The sequence below is a fragment of the Hipposideros armiger genome, unplaced genomic scaffold (assembly GCF_001890085.2).
Source record: "Hipposideros armiger isolate ML-2016 unplaced genomic scaffold, ASM189008v1 scaffold_1231, whole genome shotgun sequence".
NCBI lineage: Eukaryota > Metazoa > Chordata > Mammalia > Chiroptera > Hipposideridae > Hipposideros > Hipposideros armiger.
In genome coordinates, this window is record NW_017732581.1 from 91,290 (window position 1) to 109,391 (window position 18,102).

The 18,102-nt window shown below is 40.0% G+C and overlaps 1 protein-coding gene across 1 annotated transcript; it reads right to left on the reverse strand.

The window, feature by feature from the left end:
- Nucleotides 1-6,246: 6,246 nt before the first annotated feature.
- LOC109376897 (SLA class II histocompatibility antigen, DQ haplotype D alpha chain-like) lies at nt 6,247-16,690 on the reverse strand. The gene is made up of 5 exons (XM_019633050.1): nt 16,572-16,690; nt 7,876-8,124; nt 6,886-7,167; nt 6,460-6,637; nt 6,247-6,282 (listed from the first exon to the last, which is right to left on the reverse strand). The coding sequence occupies exons 1-4, from the start codon at nt 16,651-16,653 to the stop codon at nt 6,495-6,497; spliced, it is 756 nt and encodes a 251-aa protein (XP_019488595.1). The 5' UTR covers nt 16,654-16,690; the 3' UTR covers nt 6,247-6,282; nt 6,460-6,494.
- Between the last annotated feature and the right edge of the window lie 1,412 nt (nt 16,691-18,102).

Here is an 18,102-nt window from a genome sequence, read left to right on the forward strand (position 1 = left end):
TTTGGATCTTTGAGAAGCATAGAAGCATGAAATGGAGCAGGACTTAAAGCCTGCTTTTGCCTGAAGACCAAAGAGCTTATGAGTTCCAACAGGTAAGAGATTGCTAGTATAAAACTGCATGCTTAAAAAACAACCTTCATTGCCATCACTCTAGTGCAGGCCACTGTCCTTTTTCACATTGAGCTTTCATTACCCTCTGCCATTATCTAAAGCATTCTTAAACTTCAGCAGAGTATTTTATTTTTCAATTTACATTCTTAAATTAGCAGAAGGATACATGTATATAGTTTTAAAACTTAGCAATAAACATATATTTAATAAAACAGGAGCCCTTCATTCTTTCAAAACAGGAAACCTTTACTCCAATGACACATACACACATGTATAAACAAGAAAGTATCCATACATTCCTATTTTATTGAACAATTTTAACATGAGTAAACTCTAAATTAAGCCAATTTTTTGTTAGTTTTAATTTTCTTTTATTTTGTGGGTGGAAATTTAAGGATCAATGATTTTTTAAGGATTAAAATCATACAAAATTTGTTCATTGACCAAAAAGAAATTAAATTAGAAATCAATGCAAAAATATATTACTAAATATTTATAAACTAAAAACATATGGCTTCTGAATAAAGCATGGGTCAGAGGAGAAATCAGAAGATTTAGAAAGTATTTTGAGATGAATGAAATAAAACGTAATGTATCACAATTTGTGTAATGCATTTAAAGTAGTGCTCCAGTGGACAATTACATCATTAAATGCTTATATTAGAAATAAGGAAAGATCTCAAATCAATGTATTTAAATGACCCTCTTTCCATTGTTGCCCTGATCATGACGTTAGAAAATAGCTCTATTATGGGAGACAGATCCAAGATGGAAGAATAGATAACACTGTGCCTGCCTCCTTCCATGAACACATTTAAATTACAACTAAGTTATAGAACAATCAACTTGGAGAGCCACATGAAGTCTAGCTGAACAGAGATTTTATAACTAAGGATATAAAGAAGAAGCCACACTGAGACTGGTAGGAGGGGTAGAGATACAAAACAGGCAGCCCCAATTCTCCATGTGGCAGCTGAAAATCAAGAGGGATATTTGGGTCTCAGCAGTTCCCCCTGGGGTAGCGAGGGAACCCAGCTTCACACCAGACTTCCCTACCCAGAGAACTGGTGCTGGGAAGGGTCCCCCCCCCACAACATCTGGCTGTGAAAACAGTGGTGATTTTGACCGTCCAGGTGAGAAGGAAGGCTATGGGAAACCCAGACATCTTTGAAAAGGGCCTGGGCGCAGACTCACTCAATCACAGGCACTCATTCTGGGCTCCAGTAGAGGGTCAGTGACTCAGGGGATGTTATACTCACCCTGGGCTCCAGTGGAGAGACAGTGACTCAAGGGATGTTGGAGATATTCAGAGGGATAGTGAGGTGTGTGGCTGCAGGGCAAGGGCTGGAGGACAGTCACCACTTTTCCTGTGTGGGGTCCTTCTCCAGTGTAACCCTGACTGGTAGGTGCCACCTTTCCTGTTTTGAGCCTTCCCCTCATGCCCATGACCAAATCTAAATCTGAATTGATGTGGTGAGCTCTGTGGGGATCCCGCTCCACTCAACTACCCCAACTCCAGAGACTTTCTCAGTGAGCAGTGAGCCTCACCCGCATTGCCCTCTTTCTTGGAAAACTTTTGGGGTCTGTGGGCCCCAGCTGTGCAGTGACTGGACTAGGTGCACTCTGAGACTCTTGTTGAATAGCTCCAGACTCAGCACTGGCACCAAACCAGAAACTACATTAACCTGGTGAACACAACTCTTCCCACTCTAGTGACTCTCTGAGACCCTACCTTACTTAACTCCACAGCCAGTCAACCTGAGGGTCAATCCCACCCACTGACATACCAATAGCAATCAAGGATCAACTATAAGAGGAGGACTCACGCAACCCAGACAAGAGACACTCCTGGAGCACCCAATGCAGGTACCAAGGAGACTGTGCCACTGGGTCCCATAGGGCACCTACTATATGAGGCCACGAGCCAAGACTGGGAGATGTAGCAGATCTATCTAAATCATAGACAAATACAGAGAGACAGCAAAGTGAGGAAATAAAGAAATATGTCCCAAGTGAAAGAACAGGAGAAAACTCAAGAAAACAACTAAATGAAATAGAGGCAAGCAACCTACCAGATATAGACTTCAAAACAATGGTGATAAAGATGCTCAGGAACTCAGTGAGAACTTCAACAAAAAGCTAACATAAAACAGGACATAGAAACCATAAAAAAGTAAAGAATACAATAACTGAAATGAGGAATGCACTAGAATGAATCACTAGCAAACTGGATGAAGCAGAGGAGTGAGTCAGTGATTTGGAAGACAAGGTAACAGAAAACACCCAATTGGAACAACAAAACTAAAAAAATAATAAAAAAATGAGGATAGACGGCGTAGGCTGCAGACCCTGTGGCAGTGAGTTGCCATGGGCTACCGTATGTTACCAGCAGCCAGTGTGAGTGGCCAGCAGCCGCAGTGAGCGGCCAGCAGCCACAGTGAGCGGCCGTCCAGAAGCCAGCGACTGATCTACCTTGCCCGGGAAAAGCGCAATGATGATGCCAACTTGGGCCAGTGAAGCAACGTCTTCCACAACTAGACTGAAGAACAAAATGACAGCAACTTGTCTGTTCCCCTTCCCCCAATTCCCCAATNCACATCATTTACCTTAAAGTATACATTTTCCACAATCAATTGGATTTATATTTCCTATAAATTATATATCACAGTCAATTGGATTTTTAGTGTATGTGTATATATATATATATATATATATATATATATATATATATATATATATGTATATATATACTATTCTCTAGCTCATGACTTGAGGATAAGGTTTCATAATCAGGGGTTTAATAACAGCATTCTTTTAGAGTGACATATAACTTATGCAGAGAGAGTTGCATATATGTATATATATATGTATATATATTAGCAAATAATCAACCATGCAGATTAAAAAAAAATGGAACATGGCCAGCCTTCCAGAAGCACTCTCTAAGTGCACCTTCTAGTTATTATCCTTTCTGTTAAGAGGAAGATACTACTCTAAATCTGTGAAAATTATTTCCTTATGTTTCTTACATGTGCATTGTTTTGAATTTATATAAATAAAAATATTATTTATTGCTTTGTTTGTTGCTTTTGATATTTTGTTTATGAGATTCACCATTTTCTTATGTGTGGTTATACACATTAAGATGATTATTATAAAAAACTCAGGAAGTATCAAGTGTTGGCATGGATGTAGAAAAATTGGAACCCTTGTGCATTGCTATGGAAAAGTAAAATGGTGCAGCCACTGTAGAAAACAGTATGGTGGTTCTTCAAAAACTTAAACGTGGAATTACCATGTGATCTAGCAATTTGGGATATCTATATCTTTATATCTATCCATATCCATATCTATATTTATATATATATCTATATCATCTATATCTATACATATCTAATCTGTCTATATTCTCCAAAAGAATTGAAAACAGGAACTTGAACAGATATTTGTTCATCAACATTATTCACAAGACCCAAAGGTGGAAACAACACAAATGTACATTGATAGATGACTGGATAAATAAAATGTGATATACACATGCAATGAAATACTACTCAGTTTTATAAAGGAAGTAAAATCTGACACATGCTACAACATGGATGAATCTTGAACACATTATGCTAATTGAAATAAACCAATCACAAAAGGACAGATATTATGTGATTCCATGTATATGAGGTAACTTGAATGGTCAAATTTATATAGAGAAAGTACAATGATGGTTGTAAAGAGACTAGAGAGATTTGGAAATGGGGAGTTATTATTTAATGGGTACAAAGTTTCAGTTTGGGATGACAAAAATGTTTTGAAGATTGATGGTGGTGATGGTCGCACAACAACGTGCATGTACTTAAGGTCAAACTACATACTTAAAAATGGTTAAAATGGTTAAACATTTATATAATTTATGAAGTGACCACTATATCTGAAACTAGTATAAAATTATATTGCATGTCCACTATAATTTAAAAAAATAGTCATGGGGATATATAGTATAGCATAAGGAAAATAGTCAATAATAGTCTAATAACCAGGTACAGTGTCAGATGGGTAATAGACTTATTGGGTTATTACTGTGTGAGGTATAGAAATGTTTAGTTATGTTTTGTATGCCTGAAACTAATAAAAAATTAATAAAATAAAATAATGGTTAAAATGGCAAATTTTATGTTCTGCATATTTCACCACAATAAAATAAGAAAGAAAGAAAGAAAGAAAGAAAGAAAGAAAGAAAGAAAGAAAGAAAGAAAGAAAGAGAAAGAAAGAGAAAGAAAGATGAGAATGTCCAATACCTGGAATTGATGTAAAGATGTATAAGACTAACTGGTTTAAGCAAAAAGAATGCTCGGCATGGACTAAACTGGTTTCCTGATTGGAGTTTCAAGTCCAAATAATATAAATCATACTCACAGTTAACATGTATTTGGGGCTTACAGTGTGCCACACCTGAAGCTCAAGTGTTTTATATGTATTACCTCGTGGGTCCTCTCAACAGTCCATTTTGTGGATGCTAAAGGATTACATTGTAAATTTGAAATATTGTGGTATTATTATATTATTGAAATTTTAGTTTTTCTACAAAGTCTCATACAATAAAAACAACCCAAATTAAACATGTTGCCAATAAACATATTTATGAGCCAGAGCATGGAGTGAATTTGAATTGCGTTTATGCTATTGCCAAATGGTGCTACAGGGAAGTGAGGCTCCGGCTCCTCTGTTGTAGCCCCTTTGGCCGCTCAGCGACCTGCATCTCTCCCTTCTCGTTGGTATTAACCCGAATAAGAGCCAAGAGTGGGGCACTTTCCAAGGTACACACAGCGTTATCTCCTGTTATCGTTCTCACTTCTGACCCCTGTCTCTTCCCAACCTGGAGAGTTTCTATCTCATCTGGGGAAGAAAGAGGGGAGGAAACCTCTCAAATCATTTTCCATTTGTCACAAACCTAATCATTATGCAAAAATTTTCCACTTTTCGTTTTCAAAATCCAATTTTTGTGTTTAAAATACTTTATTTCAATTTATTGTCTCTTCTATAGATTTGAGTTCTACTTTAAAATTAAAAACCTAAACACTGTCCCTTCCCCCTCCTTTTTTTTTTTTTTGCATTTTAGATGTAAAACACTACACTGAGGGGAGAAAGTTGGCACTACCCTCACTGACATCTAAATGGGTAAGGAGAGAGAGAGCAACATGGAGGCACAGAAAGGAAAAAAAACACGTTCACCATGTTACAATATTATCTGTACACTGACTGTGTGGTATTAACATGTGACGAGGCCCGCTCGTCTGCCGTGGCCACCTGGCTCATCAGCCAGGCATCTAGAGGGTAAACCTGAGTGGACTGGATGAGGAGATTAGAAAAGAAAGACACGGAGATGAAAGTTGGGCCCAGGAGGTCCACTGTCCGCTGATGGCGAAAAGTGGCCCCGTTTATTGCTTGCACATAGTTTTTATAGCAGAAGTAGATTTCTTTAGGTAAGGGGTTTTGGGAGCTTGAGGGAGTGGAGAAGCAAATGTTCCCAAAGCAAGACAAAGTATAGCAAGTAGAAACTGCTAACAGGCTGGCAGTTCACTCTGTAACTTTCAAGGTTGTCTATGACATAGGCTTGTTCTTTCTTCAGCAGCACAGTAGAGAATGAGATTTATCTAACAACATTCCCACGCTGCTCACCCGGGCCTGAGGGCCTGTCAGCTTGCCAGCTGCCAGGCTTATCCCTTACTGCAGACCTCCGGCTCTCCACAAACATGACCTGAGAAAAGGTTCAAGGGAGCTGAGACACCTGCTAACATTCCAGTATAAGATCTTCCATTCTAATATATGAATGAATTAGCCTTAGCAAAAAGACAGAGAAATGTATGCTGTAAATGAAGGTACCCCAGAAAGATATTTATTTTTCTTCATCACAGGTATTGAATTAGGGTGACTAAGAGCTAGGTGGCTGGGTGGGATGATCTGTGAAAGGTAGGTGATAAATAAAGACCAAATTGGAAGAATTCATAAGAGCCAGTGATCTCTGAAAGAAAACTTCTCCACAAGCGAGAAGGCGAGGAGGCTGTGGAAGGAAGTATGAGGAAGTGGACCAGGGAGCGGGTCTAAGTCAGGCACCAAGGCCGAGACAGGGAGCTACAGCCTGAACCGCTCCTCTTCTTTCTTGTAACGATTGATCACCTGAAACAGGAAACAGCATGAGACTGACGGGTCTTCTGCTCCTGTCCCAAGGGAAACCCATTCTCCAATTTGCCCATTGTTTTCCAACCCATTTATGTGTCCTGGGTGCCAATCCTCCACCCTTGGCTTCCTTACCTGCAGTAACATCATTCCCAACCTGCTACAGCTGATTCTTACCTTCCCACTTTCTAAGCCATGACTCATGTGGCCCTTCAGTGCCTGGAGGCGCCACCTGAGCGCAGGACTCGGATGATTAGGATGGTGCCCACCACGATGCCCACGAGGCCCACGGCCAGGCCCAGGACACAGACCACGGTCTCTGTCAGCTCTGACATGGGGGTTGGAATCTCAGGCTCTGAGAAAAAAGAAACTTACAGGGTCAAAGCACAGTGTGTGGAGGGTGTTATATGTAGAGAAGGGTGTGTGTGTTTGGAAACGCACATGACACCTGGACTTTGAGAGAAGAATGAAGTCCATTATTGGAGAACTTTGCAATTGTGGGAAATAAAGCTGTGACCCCGGGAGTCAAGGACTATAAGGCAAGACAAGTGGACTTGGGACGGAATCAGAGGGTGTGGAAGCAGTGACAGCATTTAGACATACCCCAATGCTTGAGGAGCGGCTCCTCCAGGCCCCAGTGCTCCACCCTGCAGTCGTAGAAATCCTCGCTGGAGGGAAGGAAAGTGAGGTAACTGAGCTTGAGGAAAGAGTGGTCACTCTTGGGGTAGAAGGTGGTCTCAGCAACACCTTCTGCAACGGAGCGGCCATTGTACAACCAAGTGATGTTGATCACAGGAGGGAAGATGTTGTCCACCAGGCAGATGAGGGTGTTGGGAATACCCGGCATCACAGAAGATTTGGGAAACACGGCCACTTCAGGGATTTCTACAATGAGGATGAAATACTGATTTGAATTTCTGACAACCGTGCCTTGAGTTTCTTAATCTGTTTGGGGGAGCCCTCCCATGCACAGTTCTCTAATTGTTAGTGAGACGTGTCCTTTCAGACTGATTTTATAGTAAGCAACAGCCTCCCCCCTTTTCCCGCCTGTTTCTCAGGTCATTTGTTTCACTATTTCTTTATTTACTGGCTGGACTGTCCAAACTTCTACCTTGCCTTTTCCGTCTTCTGAATGAGGAAGCTTAATGTTATCTATTGTGACTTCAGAAGCGGTGCTGTGGTCTTTATCTGCAGATTCTGAACTGCACTCTGAAAAGTCTTGTGAATTCTCTTTTGAACTGTTCTCGTCTTTTGAATCAATATAAAGCTTAGAACACTCGCCTCTCTTTGGGAATCCACAAGGCATAGTGTGTGTGTGTGTGTGTGTGTGTGTCTGTGAGTGTCTGTCTTCCTCTTATAAGAGGAGGTTGGGAATATCCTCTTATAAGAGTACAAGTGGTATCTCATGGAACCTAGAGAAGGGATATTTAAAGATTAAATGGATATAATGGGGCCCAGGTATTTGCCAGGAAATGAAATAGAAAGGTGGAAGAATTTGTAGCATGCTGGGAAGAGTAACTATCCTGGGGGAGGAGATGGGACCTGGAATGTGTGGTAGACGCAGTGAAGACAGACAGAACTGTGGACACTTACCATTGGTAGCAGGGGTAAAGTTGGAATTTTTTATCAAGATGTCCAAATTTCTTTTTGCCATAACAATGTTTCTCAGGGCACTTCGAGCTTCAAATGTGGTGAAATTGCTAAACTCAGGCAGCCGCCACACAGTTTCCATTTTTTCCAGATCCACATAGAACAGCTCATCTCCATCAAATTCGTATGTAAACTGACCCAAGGCGCCGTACGTCTGGTACACATTCGTGCCATAAGTGCCCACGTGGTCAGCTGATGAGTGACCAACCAGAGCAGGAAGATAAGGATGGGGAGGCAGGATGAGAGGAGGGGAAAAGCTTTATTAAACAGAAAGCATAAGGAACTACCATATTTCCCCATGTATAAGACGCACCTTTTACGAAAAATTTGGGGTCTAAAAACTGGGTGCCTCTTATAAAGTGGTTGTAGATTTTTTTTACTTGCATTTCCCGCTTTTTTTGCGCTTGTTGTCTTTGTGTTCATTGTTTCGCAATTGTTACTGGTATATTAGGTTATATTTTGTCATGTTGTGCCCAGAAATGGCTCAGAAAAGATTTTTGTACAGTGCTGAATTCAAGTTAAAAGTGATCCAGTTTGCAAAAGTGAATGGAAATCGTGTTGCTGAACATAAGTTTGGTCCTCCTCCAACTGAGAAAACAATCCGAGACTGGCTATGGTTGGGAGTTTTGACAGTGATGAGGAGTTGTCTGAATTTTATGGTGAATAAAACTTGAGTTCAATAATTTTATGTAATACATTTTTTTTCAAATTTCGGGCCCCAAAATTAATGTGTCTTATACATGGAAGCGTCCTATACATGGGGAAATACGGTATGTTCCATGTAGTGTAGGTTTATGTTTGGCATGGTCTGATATCAGTCTCTATTTCTGTCTCATCTCTCTCATCAAGAGGTAAGTTTCTAAAATTACTCTTAAAAATAGTTTACATGTACGTATATTATCTTTCCCATGATAATGTATTCTCCATGAGGCATTGGGATGGTACATTGTTCACCTCTGTACCTGTGGTACCTAGTAGTGTCATGGCACACAGTAAGACTTCAGTAATATTTGTTAAATACATGCATACATACATACATACATACATTTAAATATTATTATTATTATTATTTTTTAAGATTTTTATTGGGGAATTGGGGNACAACATCAAGCGTAATAACATTCACATCATAGGGGTACCAGAAGAAGAAGAGAGAAGGCAAGGGATTGAGAAGCTACTTGAAGAAATAATGACTGAAAACTTTTCTAACCTGGTGAAAGAAACAGACATAGAAGTCCAGGAATTGCAGAGAGTCCCAAACATGTTGAACCCATACATCCCCATGCCAAGACACATTATAATTAAAATGATAAAGGTTAAAGACAAAGAGAGAATCCTAAAAGCAGCAAGTGAGAGGCAACTAGTAACTTATAAAGGAGCTCCTATAAGATTGTTAGCTGATTTCTCAACAGAAACTGCAAGCCGGAGGGATTGGCACAAAATATTCAATGTGAAGGAGATTCAGTTTTAAATGATAGCCTTGTTAGGTAGATTACTCTTGGTTGTAAGTCCTTGCTTTTCATCAAGTTGAATATTTCTTATTAGGGAGACCACTTCATGGATGGTGTAGATGCCTGACCACTGCATTCTATATCTGGAGCTAAAGCTGAATAATACTGAGTGTCAACTATAATTACATATATTCACAGGATGTGGAGTACAGCATAGGAAATAGAGTCAATGGAATTGTAACAGCTATATACGATGTAAGAGGGGTAGTTTAATAGATTGGGGGAGGGGAGTTATCACTTTGTGAGGGGTATAAATGTCTAACTACTACAGTGTTTTGTACACCTTAAACTAAAAACAAACAAACAAACAAACAAAAAACTGAAGGAGATAAAAAGAGCTTCCCAGAGAAGATAAAGCAAAAAGAGTTCATCATCACCAAATCAGTATTACAAGGAAGATTAGAGGGACTTCCTTAAAACAGAAAAAAAATAAAATCAAAATTATGAACAATAAAATGACAATAGCTTCATATTTATTAACAATTACTTTCAATGTAATTTCAATGTAAATGGATTAAACATTCCAATCAAAAGACATAGGGGGGCTGAATGGATAAGAAAGCAAAACCCTTACATATGCTTCCTACAAGAGACTCACTTCGCATTGAAAGACACACAGAGATTGAAAGTAAAGGGATGGAAAAACATATTTCATGAAAATGAAAACAAAAAAAGCTTGGATAGCAATACTTATACCAGAAGAAATAGACTTTAAAAGCAAGAGACAAAGAAGGACCCTGTAATCCCATTCTGGGTATTTATCTAAAGAAACCCAAAACACTACTTCAAGGAGACATGTGCATCCATATGTTCATTGCAGCATTGTTTACAATGGCCACGATGTGGAGCAACCTTGATGTCGTTTGATGGGTGAGTGGGTAAAGAGGAGGTGGTACATATATGCAATAGAATGTTGCTTGGCCATGGAAGAGAATGAATGGGTTCTTGCCATCTGCTGTAGCATGGATGGTCCTGGAGGGTATTGTGCTGAGTGAAGTATATCAGACAGAGAAAAGCAGATGCAATGTGATTTCGCTTACATGTGGAATCATAAGAACAAAATAAACAAATGAAACAGAAACAGACTCATAAATACAAAGAATATTCTGATGGTTGCCAGATCGGATGGGGTTAATAGGGTGGGTGAAAAAAGGGGGATGGGATTAAGAAGTAGAAATTGGTTGTTACAAAGTAGTCATGGGGATGTAGGTATAACATAAGGAATATAGTCAATATTGTAATAACTATGTATGGTGTCAGATGGGTACTAGATTTATTAGGGTGATAGATGGAAGGGTATTGGGGAACAAGGTGAAAAAGGTGAAGGCATTAAGAAGTACAAATTGGAGCTCTGAGCAACAGCAGTTCAAGTCCGGCCTGAGCTGAGCTGCCGCTGAGCTGCCAACAGGTGGCAGGATGGCTCAACTAAAAAAAAAAAAAAGGAAAGAAGTACAAATTAGTAGTTACAAAATAGTTATGGGGATGTAAAGTAAAGCATAGGGAATTGAGGCGACCCAAGCGCCAAACGAGCACTCCTGACTCGTCAGCCAGGAGCGCACCTGGGAGGATTGGGAGGGAGACGAAGAAAGAAAGAGATAGAGACAGAAGCTGGGAACAGGAGGGACTCAGACTGCTGATGGCTGACTGAGACCTCGTGTTGGATATACACTGATTATATAGGAAACAATTTTTTCTTATCAGGGAGCAATTCCCTTATTACTAAGCGGGGAGCAATCTTTCCAATGTGGAACAGAACAAAGTATAACAAGCAGAAACTGTTAACAGGATGACTATCCACTCTGTAACTTTTAAGGTGGTCTGTGACATTGGCTGCTCTTCTTCAGGGGTACAGTGGAGATGAGTCAGGGGTGCAGTGTGATGAGTCAGCAACCTTCCCACGCTGCTCCCCAAGGCTAAGAGCCTGTGAGCTTGCCACCTGTCAGGCTTAACCCTTACTGCAGCTCTGGTCTGTAACTTTTAAGCTGCTCTTGAGCTGCTCACCCTAACGTGGAGGCCTGTAGCTTGCCAGCTTACAGCCTCAGTGTCCCTGGCTGACCCCAGCCGGCTCTCCACAGGGAATATAGTCAATAATATGATAATAACTATGTATAGTGCTAGGTGGGTCAATATATGATAATAATATGATAATAACTATGTATAGTGCTAGGTGGGTATTATACTCATCAGGGGGAATCCCTTCTTAAATTATACAAATGTCTAGCCACTATGCTGTACACCTGAAATTAATACAAAATAATATTGAATGTCAATTGTAATTGGAAAATTTTAAAGTGAGGGGAAAAAAAGGTGAAGGGTGATAAGAGTCTCAAATTTTTAGGTATAAAACAAATAAGTCATGGGGATGTAATGTACAGCATAGGGAATATAGTCAATAATATTGTGATAGTGTGGTACATGTCAGATGGTTGCTGGACTTACCATGGTGATAATTTTTTTAGGTATTTTTTTTTAGGTATATATTTTAAAAAGACTCAGCTCTATCATATTGCGGGAGACCAGCTCCCGCAGAGTCCAGGGGTTCTCTCAGGTGGAGGCGGAGTTGGCTTGGCGAGGAAAATGAAGAAAATGCGCGGAGTCACAGGAGAGCTTTTTCAAGGAGAGAAGTGTCTCCCTTTACTCTACAGCATGCCCCTTTTTATAGTGGGCAGTTGACCATTATCTCATCAGTAAAAAGTTCTTTTACATAGTTTAGATCAGGGTTTTACTTCCTCCTAATTCTTATGCTCCAGGGTACAGCTTGACTTTTTCTTATGCTAAAAGATCAGCTTATCTTAACTGTGTTTTAATCCTTTTTACCTATAGTGACTATGTGACTAANGTCACTGGTCCTCATATGTGGGATCCGAACCAGGGCCCTCTGGCATCCCAAGCCAGTTCTTAACCATCGCGCCACTCGGCCGGCCCTTGTTTTAATTTTTTAATTCAAATTTTTATTTGTTTACATTTAGGTACTTGTTTTTTGTATTGAAATGAATTTTAGCATTTATTTATTTTAAAAAGATTTTACTGGGGAATGGGAACAGACAAGCTGTTGTCCTTTTGTTCTTCAGCCTAGTTGGGGTGGACGTCATTTCACTGGCCCATGTTGGTATTGTGATCACTGCACTCTTCCCGGCTGAGGCAGTCAGTCGCTGGCCATTTGACAGCCACTCACGCTGGCTGCTGGCCACTCCCAGTAGCTCACAGCAGCCCACTGCAGACCACTGCAGCCTACGCCGTCACAGGCCACTCACAGAGGCCCAGCTCCAGGTCGAGTTGTCGTTCACAATCTTAGCTTTAGAAGGCACAGCTTATTGGCACATGTGGAATTGAACCAGCAGCCCTGTTGCTCAGAGTTCGCACTCTTACCAACTGAGCCAATTGGCTGGCCCGGCATTTTTTTTTTTTAACATACTATGGTACAAGGAATTTTATGTAACAAATAATTACAAAACACAAGAACAGATACAAGGCACAAGAAATTTTATGTATTGGTAACAAATTTACAATATTTATGCATCATAGAAGGCCAAGAACTCTTCATTGTCACAAATTCATAAGTTCAAGAAAACCAATTATTGTATTTCAGGGAATTATTTTGCATACGGATATTGTGATTGATTTCTAAAGTTACACTTTTAACTCATAAGCATAAATAAAAGAATTAAAAACATTTATATAGATACAGAATTAGTACTATCCATGTATAATTTTCCCCTCACCAATTTGGGCAAAAATGTGCACATCATACAAGGCAAAATGTATGATGGAATCTGAAAAACAAAACAAATGAACAAACAAAACAGAAACAAACTCACAGATACAGAGAGCATTTTAATGGTTATTAGATGGGAAAGGGGTTGGGAGGATGGGTGAAAAAAGGTAAGGGATTAAGAAGTAAAATTGATTTTATATAAGTATAGCAGAGGTATTATAGTCCATAATATTGTAATAACATTGTGTGGTGTCAGGTGGGTACTAGGCATATTGGGGTGATCACCTTGTAAGTTATATAAATGTCTAAACACTATGTTGTACAGCTGAAACATACAAATTGTGTGTCTAGTGTAATTAAAAATTTGTTTAAATGTTTAAAAAATAAAATAAAGGGGAAAATAAAAGACAAAATCATATTAAAATAGAGGACTAAATTACAAATGGATAATATATTCAAATTAAAATGCAACAAAGGGCACTTCAAACTAGCATAAAAAGAGTCAAGAGAAAGACAATAAAATAAAATAGGTTAATAAGTATCAGTGATTGTACTGGTTTTCTAATGATGTTTAATAAATTATCACAAATGTTAATATGTTAGGCTGAAATAACACATTTATTTCCCTGTAGTTCCTATGGGTCAAAATCCAGTCACAACTTAACCTGCTCCTCTATGGTGTGGCCAGACTGTATTCCCTACTGGAAGCTTGAGTGGGACAGTGGCCACTCTCAGGTAGTTTGCAGACTTCATCTGCCTAAGACGGGAGCTCCGAGGTCCCTTTTTTTGTGAGCTGCTGGCCAGGGTTCACTCAGGTTTTAGAGGTCACCTGCAGTTCCTGCCACATGGCCTGTCACAGGTCCTGTGACAACACAAAGTTAACTTTAAAAGCAGACAAGGAGAGTCTCTCTAAGCATGCTAAACTGAAGTCTTACACAACTAAACATAATCACGGAGTGAAATGCCATCACCTTTCCTATAACATCCTAATCAAGAGGATGTCATCTTATCACATTTTCTATATAACGTAACTTTATCAAGGATGTGATATCCTGTCACCTTTGCCAATATTAAACTGGCTAGAAGCAAGTCACATTTACCATTAGCTTTCCAGGGTCACTTTGGAGTTTGTCCACCTTCTGGCCTCTAATGACCCATGTCCCCTCCACATGCAGAATTCACCCATCCCATGTCAAGCTCCCCCAAAGTCTCATTCCACTACAGCATCAACTTAAAGCCTGTAATCTCATCATCTAAATCAGGCCCGGGTGAGGATGAGGCCCCTGGTTGTAATCTATGAAGTACAACTCCTGGGGTACAATTCCTCTCCATCTGGGGACTCATGAAACTAGAGACAATTTATTTGCATCCAATACACCCAACTTACAATTGTGGGACAGGCATAGGACAACAGCTATATTCCTGTTAAAAAAGGGAAAAATGAAAGGTAAAAAGGAGTCAATGGTGCATGGCAGTTCTGAATTCCAGTTGGGAAAACTGTAGTCAGGGTTCCTTGATTAGATTTCAAGGACTGGGAATAACCCACTCGTTCACTTTCACACACCTGTCCAGCATTGCTTCCTAAAGGGAGGCAACTCTCTCTGCCAGTTCTTATTTCCCCCACTAACTCAGTGTCTCTTAGTTTTCTCTCCAAATTTTTGTTTTTCCCTCTGAGTCATCCTTTTTTTCCCCCCATGGAAAGTAGCCCTTGTTTGCAGCTTAGTTGTTTTATCAGCCTGCTTCCTGACAGTGAAATCTGGGGAGTCCGATAGCTTCCTTTTTTTTTTTTTTTTTNGCTCTTCCCGGGCGAGGCAGATCAGTTGCCTGCTTCTGGACGGCCACTCAATGAGGCTGCTGGCCGCTCACGCTGGCTGCTGGCTACATACGGTAGCCCATGGAAACCCACTGCAGGGGCTGCAGCCTACTCCATCGCCGGCGACTCATGGCAGCCCAGCTCCAGGTTGAGCTGTTGCTCAGCATCATAGCTGTAGAGGGCAGTGTCACTGGCCCTCATATGTGGGATCCAAACCGGGGCCCTCTGGCATCCCAGGCCAGCTGTTAACCAATGCGCCACTGTCAGCCCATATACATTTATTTCTTAAGTTTATCTCTAATCATTTAATCTCCCCATACTTTGTCTTACTTTTTCAAAGCATTTATCTCATTCTAATACACTATGGAATTTACTTACTTATTAAATATATTTTTTAAATTATCTATTTCTTATTGCAAGAATGTGAGTTCTTCATGAATAAAAACCTTGAGTTTCACTAACAGCTAGAAGAGTGCTTCATACCTCACTAATGAATCATGTTTTGAAGATTACCTTTTATTCTATTTCTCTTCCATTTCCTTTTGCTTGGCTTTTTTGTTTTAGGTTTCAATAACTATTGTCACTGTCCATGACAGAGCAGGACAAAGATCTGGACAGGAGACTGAAATGTAGTGGAATGAGCCAAAGGTAAAGAAGGTTTTGTGGAAGGGAATGGAAAAGCAGAGAGGGTTCAAGAACCATATGATTAATGTTCTTATCCTCTTTTTAAAGCTTTACTGGGACAGGTAGCAGGACTCGTAATTTGGGTTGATAAACTGAGAGTAACATATTTTAAGTTTCTAGGTATTCCATCACTCAGCATCCCAACTTTGTGAAACAAACACACATGAAGTTACACTTATAATAATCATGCTATATTTTGGCACTTACATAATTCTTTGTTTTTAAAAATACACATCTGCATACTTATTTCATTCAATTATGTGTTCCTTAGAGCAATGAGTCTATGAATTATTTTTCCATATGAGGAATCTGAAGATCAATGTAATGAACTGACTTGCTCAATGTCATTTAGCTAATTAATTTTATTTCTCCAATTGCAATGATCTCTAGTAAAATTTGTCCTTCTCACTTCCTGAGCCCAAAACTGGAAAATATAAATTACTTTGGAAACAACAGAAAAATGAAATGTTACTGTATTTGTGGCACAAAAACTTTATGGAGCTGGTTACTCTAAGAAATCAGATAGATAAAATAAGTAATAGCTTTGAATAAGAGTTCAGAGTGCATTAAAAGTAGTAGGCTCACAAATTGCTGATAAAGAAAAGCAAAGTGTTTGGAGAAATATATCTAATATTAGAGAATATCATAAAGTAATGCCATGAAATCCTTAGGATGTATTAGTTGGTTCTGATAGAAAGAGGATAAGGCTCTTGGTGAATACTGCAATGATACGGGGACGTTATGAAATTTAATCTATGAGCTAAACATAGATTTGGGGCTAGGGTTTTGGCTCCTGGGAGGGAAAACAAGCATAAGAATTCAGATTGAGGGGAACTGGGGTTTCATAGGCCACTAAGTCTCAACAAACTCATTCACTGTTTTTTCAAAATTGTAAATCCCTCAAGTATGCACTCACCCACAATGTCTTCACCTCCACAGGGGCTCATCACGGTGGTCAGGGCAATGGTCCCCAGAATCAGAGCTTTTATGATGGTCATCCTCCTCCAAGGGTCTCCCCAGAAGAGACTGTTCTGAGTGGAGCAGTGATGAGAATTGTGCAAAGAAATGATGTGAGGAGGAGAACTAGTGGAAGGAACCATTTAGGAGGCGCCCAAACCTAACCCTGCTGTAGCACTTCTCAGCCCATCAGAGGAATTCCCTGAAATGACACCTCAGTTGCCAGTGGAAACACTTTTGTGAAGAGACCTGAGAGTAGCCTGAAAGACGCCCTTGTTTTGATTATCTGGGGGCTCAGATTCACCACGGAGCAGAGGGAAGCTTTAGAGATGGAGGGAGAGGAGAGGAACAGAAACCCCTGTTCACTCTGACAGAATGTGTGTGTGAGGAGGGGTGTAGAGCTGGGGGCTGCCGGGTGACCTCATGGGTGGGCTGTAGAGTCCTTTGCACTAATGCTAATTGTTGCTGCCTCTGGGAAGTCTTTATTGTGCTGTGCCCCACCACACGCTGCGCCACATCCCTCCACACCTACTATGCTTCAGGTGATTGGGATCCAGCAGAAACCAAAATAGGCAACAATTCTGGATTCAGGGAGCTTACTTTCTACAATTTGGGTTAGATCTGTTCTCAAAAAGGTCTCCACTAGTAGGAGTCAATTAGCATCTTGTTTTTTCTATTTGTGTACTTCTAATTAAGCAAGTTCTTCACTTGTATTTTTAAAAGCATAACAATTTTAAGCACCTGTAGTTTTAAAAAATGCTTAAAAATTTGTAACATGGAGAATTGTGACATTATGTAGAGTTATCCATGATATCAGCAAGCTTTTTTCCTCATCCTGATATTTTCTGCTTCCTATGGTCTGTGTTTGGTGCTGTGTAACTTAAACTGAAGTTTGTGAACATGATGCACATCTGAGAGAACTGTCTCAGTTAATTGTAGACCATGAGGTGCTGTGTGGGGTGTGACATCTGTGTAGAGTTACCCTAGAATTATTGGTGTAGATATTTGAAGCTACTGATGGTCTCATGCTTCACTGTCCCTCTGACATATGCCTCCCTGAACTTGGAGGTATAATATTTCTGGTTCCGTTTAGGGTCTATCTATTTATCATGAAGCTTTCAACTCTCTGTACAACAAAACACAGGTTTTCCTTATATCATTCTAACCTACATTATATCTTGCAGAAATCTCTTGTGATTTTAGCAGCAGACTGAACACTGTGTGCAGAGACATTAGATTTCACCTATGATTACCATTCTTTTTAATTCATGTAAGAGGCTTGAGATTTAAATACACAGGATTAGAACCCCATTAAATTGCAATAGCCCTGTTTGAGAGGTCAGATGGGAGGAAAGGAGGGCCAGGCAAAGTCCTGCTACCAGATAATAGGCATGGATGTGTGTGTGTGTGTGTGTGTGTGTGTGTGTGTGTGTGTGTGTGTGTGTGTGGTGCATGTGCACATGTTGGGGGAGATTGGGGGAAGAGTCGGT

Excerpts from the sequence above, each read along its gene's own strand:
- LOC109376897 (XM_019633050.1), bottom strand. The coding sequence starts at position 16,653 with ATGACCATCATAAAAGCTCTGATTCTGGGGACCATTGCCCTGACCACC. Across the intron at positions 7,168-7,875 it reads CTTTACCCCTGCTACCAATG|AAATCCCTGAAGTGGCCGTG; the intron begins GTAAGTGTCCAC and ends TCCTCATTGTAG. Across the intron at positions 6,638-6,885 it reads GCCGCTCCTCAAGCATTGGG|AGCCTGAGATTCCAACCCCC; the intron begins GTATGTCTAAAT and ends CTTTTTTCTCAG.